Source organism: Lactuca sativa, chromosome 2 (assembly GCF_002870075.4).
Source record: "Lactuca sativa cultivar Salinas chromosome 2, Lsat_Salinas_v11, whole genome shotgun sequence".
Lineage (NCBI taxonomy): Eukaryota > Viridiplantae > Streptophyta > Magnoliopsida > Asterales > Asteraceae > Lactuca > Lactuca sativa.
The window spans coordinates 200,047,586-200,055,337 of NC_056624.2; the positions used below are offsets into that span (position 1 = coordinate 200,047,586).

Sequence of the window (7,752 nt, forward strand, 5' to 3'; positions counted from 1 at the left end):
TGATGAATCTCAATCTTGAACATATATGTATGAATTCATTGCATAAATGAGGAAACTCACAATACAGAGATAGAAACAGCAAGGTAAACTGTAAACACACTTGTTCGGCCAAATTTATCATAGGATTGAACAGAAATTACTACCAAGGGCACCAATTTGGAGTGCGGCGTTCAATGCTCCCAACGCGATCCTCCAATTTTGCTGCAAAAATCGAAATTGTAATCAATAAAACAAAATTCAACCGATTCAATTTTCTGACGGAAAAATTAAGAACTAAATTTTAGAAAATTCTGCATATCAAGCCATACAGAAAACCATCGTTTTATAACTCGAGGTACAACAATGCCTGCCTCATGTGTATTCGTAATCATTTAAGCATTTCTATAATTCTTGATAATGTCCTTCGTCATCATTATGGAGAGAAACAGAGACTTAAACAGTATAAAGTTGTCCCAAATTCTTTATATATATATATATATATATATATATATATATATATATATATATATATATATATATATATATATATATATATATATATATATATATATATATATATATATATATATATATGGGAAAAGTAAATATACCTAACAACCTTATATAAGCTTAGGTACCTAACCACATCATACTACGTAATTTTGACAAGAATGGTACTCTGTTTATGTGTTTGTGTTCAAATCCGTCTTTAGGTCATTTTATGTCACTACCTATATTTTGTGCGGACACGTGTTGGGAATAGTTCCAGTTTCCCGGTCATTTTGGGTTCAAATCCGTCTTAAGGTGCAGTTTTTGTTTTTTAAAACAAATATATAATAAAACAAACTTTTTACATCCTATAGTGAAAATGAATATGTAAAAAATAGGAATTTAATTTTTTCTAAAAGTCATTCTTAAAATGTAAAGTTATTTTGTTCATATTTCAATTTTACTGAAAGACCTGTCGCATCCGACCCCCGCAACGCAGGGGTTCCCCACCTAGCTACCATTAAGTAAATAGAATCCAACTAGGTCGTCATCCAATTTCAACCCATCATGAAATCTGACGTTTTGACCTTAATATATGAATTACAAGCTCTATTGGAATTAAAACAAAACTGAAACCCTAATTTACCGTCTATGCCTTGGTGTTGTTACCGGTTTTAGATAGAGATCAACATTGAGACTCCAAATGGAAGAATAAGAGTGTTGACATACTACACCACCGTCACAGGGGTAATGGGAGGGGTGACGGTAGTGCAAAGGGAGAGGGGAGAGAGTGACGTGCAGTGGCCGCCAGTAGTGTTGGGGACGTCGGCGGTCTTGGGGAATTAGAAAGGACCTGGACTCTATTATTTTTGTTTGAAGGTCTCCATCATAAATTGAAAGTTAGTATTTTTTGGATTTTTTTATTTTTTTATTTTTTATTTATAATAAATGGCTTTTCTTTTGTTATTAGTGTTAGTAGTATTAATTTGTAAATTGAGTTTGTGAGGGGAGGTTACTATTAGATTCAGAAAAACTAAAAGCATTTTATATTACAATAATTATGCATAAAATATAAATTTCGAATCTTGTATTTACATTTTTTTTCTCTTAAATAATTTTGATCTAACAATTTTATTCTTCATAATTAAAGGTATATTCACTTTTCCTTAATTATAAAAATTAAATTATTAGTATTCTATAAATTATAATTTTAGTCTTTTGTTATATTTTAAAATTACTTTTTAGTCATTTGTTTATTTATTTTTATAGTTTTTGGTTTTATTAATTATCATTTGTGGTATTATACCAAACAAGATACATTTTTTCAAACCTTGTTTTTTTTTTTCTCCGTTTTTTTATACATAATTGTTTGAATCGAAACTTTATTTTGTAATTATATGCTCATTAACGCAACATGCAGACAGACTAAGAACTAGTTGTTATAGAATTATCTAACATTATTGTTATATAAGTATATCACAATCCTTTATTAAACTTTTTAAATGCATAGTGATCTTTGTTAATTGAGATTGGTTTATTTAGAAAAAACATCATAAATGGTCCATGTGGTTTTTTCAAATCTGAAGTTTAATCTTTGTGGCTTAAAAACATTATAGATGGTCCTTATGCTTTCAAAACTTTTCACGATTGGTCCTTATTGTTAGCTCCATTAAATTTTATTCGTTAACTGAAAGATATTTTCGTCATTTCACTACTATAAAAAAAAATTTATGATGTTTTCACTTGTTTAAAAAATATAATAAATGAAATAATATGCATAGGGGTCCTCTCTCTCTCTCTCTCTCTCTCTCTCTCTCTCTCTCTCTCCCCCCCCCCCAACACATCCACCCACCTTCTCTCACAATCCTATGAAATCAAACAAGCTGGGATGCAGACCACGGAGAAATCGAAAGCTCATCATACCTTTGAAAACTTAGAACCACCATCGATCAGGGGCGACGTCACAAACCAACCACCATTAGAGAAAGAACCCACCACCACCAGTCACTTCCGCCACAACCATCGCTACCATTTGATGTGGTCACCAAGATCTTCACCACACCGAGCATCCACCACCTATTACCCTTCTCCCCACAGGTATAATTAATTCTCTCATTCCTTCTTTATCTCTTTTCTCTATATCTTTATTTCCAACCAATTCTAGGCCTCTAGGCAACAATGGGGGCACTCAATAAGTAGATTTGGTGACGATGTAGGCGTGAAGATCAGCACAAGCACCACAATGAAGAAGAACTCAAATGGACAAAGCTTTATTTTTTTAAAAAAACTCCCATCTGAAATTGATTTTAGATATATCAATGTCTGAATTTGCTCTGTTATGAATCACCATCTCCATCGTATCAGGTTGTATGATGTAAAGGTGAAGACCAACAATTGTATATTTAGGGCTTTTGCTCTAAACTCGGAAATCAGGAATAAAAAGATGAAATCTTAAGAAATCTTGATACTTGTAACTTCAATAAACTCAGAAGAAGATGGCCAGTCTTTAGTGTTGACGAAAATTGGTAGGTTTAGAGGACCGAATTCAGTGTTGACCAAAAATTGGTGGGTTTAGAGGACCGATTTTGAGCTAATAAGATGAATATACTTGAAACATTTGTTGTTTGAAGATATTTAGCTGATTTTCCAGGCGATAAGATATTTATGTTTGAATGAATTGTTGAGAACGATTTGTTGATTTGTTGAAGATAATGGCTTTAGAGGACTTGAATGATTTGATTTTTCTCTATCATTGCTATAAAGAACCAGTGGAAATACAACCCATGAAAGAGCAATATCGGGTGAATTCACTTTTGTTGCTGGAAGATTCGCTCCTCATTTGGAGATTAGAGATATCATATAAATTCAAATGAAGAAAAAAAAACCCAAATGGAAAAAAGAAGAGACCGCATATAAATTCAGAGTAGAAATCATCCCTTCTGTTGGTCAAATGCTTCTTCGAATTTACTTTTCATGTCATTATTGTTTGCTACCATAGATGTTAGCTTCGATCGACGAAAAGTGAAGTAGAAGTGTAGGTATGTGTGTGAATTCGAGAGAGACCCTTTATATATGATTTCACTATATGTGAGACCCGTGTATTACACAGGTTTATTTAAAAAAAATTAAATATTAAATTAAAGTGTAAACATAAAATATTTTGTAATGTACAACTTTTAAAATAAGAAAGGAATAAAACATATTTATTGCAATTTAATATCATATATGATATTTAATACTTTAAATATATAAGTATATGATTTTAATTTTAAAAACTGAAGCAAATAAAAAATTGACAAGTGGATAATATTTATTTCAAAAATACCACAAAATGACAAATGTCAAAACTCATGAGAGATTGACATATGACAAAAAAACCTTCATTTATTAAGGAAGATTTTTTTACATATTATTTCATTTTTTTTAATAAGTGAGAACATCGTAAATGGTCCATGTGGCAGTGAAATGATGAAAACGCCCTTCAGTTAACATAAAGAACTTAACAGAGTTAATAATAAGGATCAATTGTCAAAAGTTTTGAAAACACATGGACCATCTATGATGTTTTTAAACCACGAGGACTAAACTTCAATTATGAGGAAACCACATGTACCATTTATGATGTTTTTTCATTCATTTATTTATGATATTTTTTAGGTTATTATAGTTTCTTATGACAAATAAATATTTTCAAGTGTTTGAATATAGTAAAATAAAAAAATGTTTATTGATTTAAATAAAAAAATTATAATATTTTTTTTCTTTATTATTATGATTGTTCATTATTTGGATAAAATCGAATTGTCCAATTGGACAAATTGGATTTGACTATTTGGTTCGAATATTCAGATTTTTGGATTGGTTTTCATCAAAACCGAATTACTATTTTGGATTTCGGATTGGTTTTGGTTTATAAAATATGAACCGAATAATCCAAAAAAACCGAATAACAATTTATAATTTATTTATTTTTAATATAAGTATAACTATTTATTAGTTTTATAATTTGTTTTTTCAAATAAGTTCATAAAGTTTTATCTAATAAAAAACATTAATATGTATTTTTTCTGAAAAGTTTTTTATCTATTAAATATTAAACTATAATATACATTCTTAACAGTTTATAAATTTTAAATCACAATTAATGTTTTTTTTTGCTTCTTCCATAAGAATTGGATAATATTATAATTATATGTCATTTTAAAATGTTTTAGTTTTTGAAAACCGAATTATAAAAACCGATCCAACCGAATTGTAATTGGATCAGATCGGATCGGATTTGAATTTAGTTTGGATTATTCGAATTCATATGTTGAAAACCAAAATCAATTTGAATTTACTTAATTGGATCGGATCGAACCAATCCGTCCAAACGAACACCCCTACTTATTATATTTGAAATTGTTTATTATATTCAACTACTAATTTATCATTTTAACATTATTTTAACCTTAAAAAACAAAATGGATTGTAACCTTGGATTTTAGTTTTTCTTAACCAATGACTTACACACCAATTTATTCTTAACCTTATCAATATTGGTCATTTATAAATGCATAAATACTAAAAATAATTTATCAAAAATTTTTGTTTGGTACCCCATAACCGTTAACTTTATTTTTTATTTTTTGTTTTTAATTTTAGTATTGCATAAGGTAATTGAGTTTTTCATTAAAAAAAACAAGAGAAATTTTTTTCATTAAGAAATAAATAATAAATTAATAAAATTCGTCAAATTGGATTCATCGTGGACACATTGACAACCCGTGAATATATGTATACGAGTAAACTTCATAAATGGTCGATGTGCTTTTTAAAAATCTGAGATATGGTGTGTTCGGCTAAATTAGTTGATAGCCAGTTTGAGCTTGAACAAATTATTGGTCATTTATATGCATAAATACTAAAAATAATTTATCAAAATTTTTTGTTTGGTACCCCATAACCGTTAACTTTATTTTTTATTTTTTATTTTTTGTTTTTACTTTTAATAAACCAGATTTTAGTATTGCATAAGGTAATTGAGTTTTTCACTAGGGATGGCAAAAATCCCCATACCCAATGGGGAACCCGAAACCCGCACCCGTTTTGACTGGGGAATCCCCAGGTTGACCGGGGATGGGGAATACCCGAATAAAAAAAATGGGGATGGGGATGGGGATACCCTTAATCCCCGACCCTGGACCCGTCCCCAACATATATTAATATATAAAAATAATACATAACATATATTTTTAGTATAGTTTATAATACATAAAATTTGAGCTAAGTAACCTAACTCATTAGTAATTACTAGGTTGAAATTATACTTTTTGCTTTTTCTTTTATCTAATTTAAACTCATGTATATATATATATATATATATATATATATATATATATATTCTCTTTGGTTGATCTATTTTACCTTAAATATCAATTTGATAATTTTTTTACTTGATTTTTGATGTATGTATTTAAATTTGGTAGAAAATTTATTTATATTTTTTCTGTAATTTATGGGTACTTGTATATTTTATAAAATCTTTAAACTTATGCTGGTAAAATTGAAATATAGAGTTTTTTCTTACGTAAAAGTTTGCATGTTAAAAGAGAAAAAAAAATCTCCGTTTCCCCGTTGGGGATCCCCAGTCCCCGTTGGGGATGGGGATGGGGGTTTATTTATATTCCCCGATGAAGATGGAGATGGGGATTGGAATGAGGATTCGGGGATGGGGATGGGGATTGGGGTCCCCTGTGTTCCCCGCCCCCGTTGCCATCTCTATTTTTCACAAAAAACAAGAGAAATTTTTTTTGTTAAGAAATAAATAATAAATTAATAAAATTCGCCAAATTGGATTCATCGTGGACACATTGACAATCCGTGAATATATGTATACGAGTAAACTTCGTAAATGGTCGATGTGCTTTCTAAAAATCTGCGATATGGTGTGTTCTGCTAAATTAGTTGATAGCCAATTAGGCAATATAGAATTAATCTAAGTTATAGAACTTACTCGATATGGGACAATTGCATTATTAGGTGCAGCAACGTGCTGATGCTGAACTGGAGGAGGTTGTGGATAGTGGTATGAGTAATTGCTTTGGATAATCACTGTATGGTTAGCACTCGGGGAACCTGGACTCCAGGAATGAGAGTGGTGAAGTTGAGGTGGCCTATGGCTATTATATGGAACTGGAACCGTGGGTAACCATGGATTCCATGTCAGCTGGTTGTTACTCATAGCCATAGGTGGTCTACCTGGATTTGAATTTGTTTCATTTGGTCTAGACTTTGCCCCCATGGATCTTTGCTGCATGTGACACAAACAATTCGTCAATGTGAAGTCATTTAATTTGTAGGTATATATGTGATATTTTGTATCGAAAACTTCAAAAGCAACATGGATTATATCTTAAATACGTACCTCATTTAATTTTGACTTGGTCATTGCTTCAAGCAATGAATAATTGTCTACAAATCGACACAAACCATCGTGCATGTGCTTAGGTATCTGCGTTCTGTAGCAATCGAGGCAAATACAGAAAGAGTAGCCTCCATTTGGATCTTCCAAACACCCGACACATGTTAAATATGTAGATGTGATGAACTTATTACATTTGTCACAAAATGGTCTTCCGCTCTTAACTATATAATAGACTGTCATCACTTCAAAAAAATCAAGAGTACCATTCTTGTCACGATCCATTTGGTCGAAGAAGGACGAATTTGTCATTTGGCCACAACCTTCGTCTCTTATGAACTCCAAGAACTCTCTTCGATCTATCTTTCCATCACCATCATTGTCCATCGAATCAAAGAAGCCATGAGCCAATTTTTTAACATGGTCTGAACTTGCTTCGTAATAAGCCTTGGCCATCATGGAAACTTCTTCCATTGTATTGTATGATCCCCTTTCCTTTTGCTTTTGATCTTTGATCATGGGCATATATGGTTCACATATTTTAAAACCTTTGCCAATTGGGCATTAATTATTTAGAATGGGAGTTGACTTTGGATTGCAAAGACTTTTGGTCGTTAAATTTTAGCATTTTTTTAGTTAGTTGTATAATTTAGCAAAAAAGAAAAAAATTGATTGACCATATATTTAGATTCTTGATAATATTATATAAATTGCACTTTCATTTAATTACTAGTCAGATTAAGAAACATAACTCAATGTATGCTAATAAAAGTCGATCATATATCTATTTTTCTTAATTAAATAGTTTTGTAAAAACGATCTCAAAAACAGATTAATTAAATTTATTGGAAAATAACCGGACAGAATATGAAACGAGTGTT

At 30.5% G+C, this 7,752-nt stretch overlaps 1 protein-coding gene across 1 annotated transcript; it reads right to left on the reverse strand.

Moving 5' to 3' along the window:
* Nucleotides 1–15: 15 nt before the first annotated feature.
* Nucleotides 16–7,396, reverse strand: LOC111916284 (uncharacterized). Its single transcript, XM_023911904.3, has 3 exons — nt 6,875–7,396; nt 6,464–6,760; nt 16–201 (listed from the first exon to the last, which is right to left on the reverse strand). The coding sequence occupies exons 1-3, from the start codon at nt 7,394–7,396 to the stop codon at nt 118–120; spliced, it is 903 nt and encodes a 300-aa protein (XP_023767672.3). The 3' UTR covers nt 16–117.
* Between the last annotated feature and the right edge of the window lie 356 nt (nt 7,397–7,752).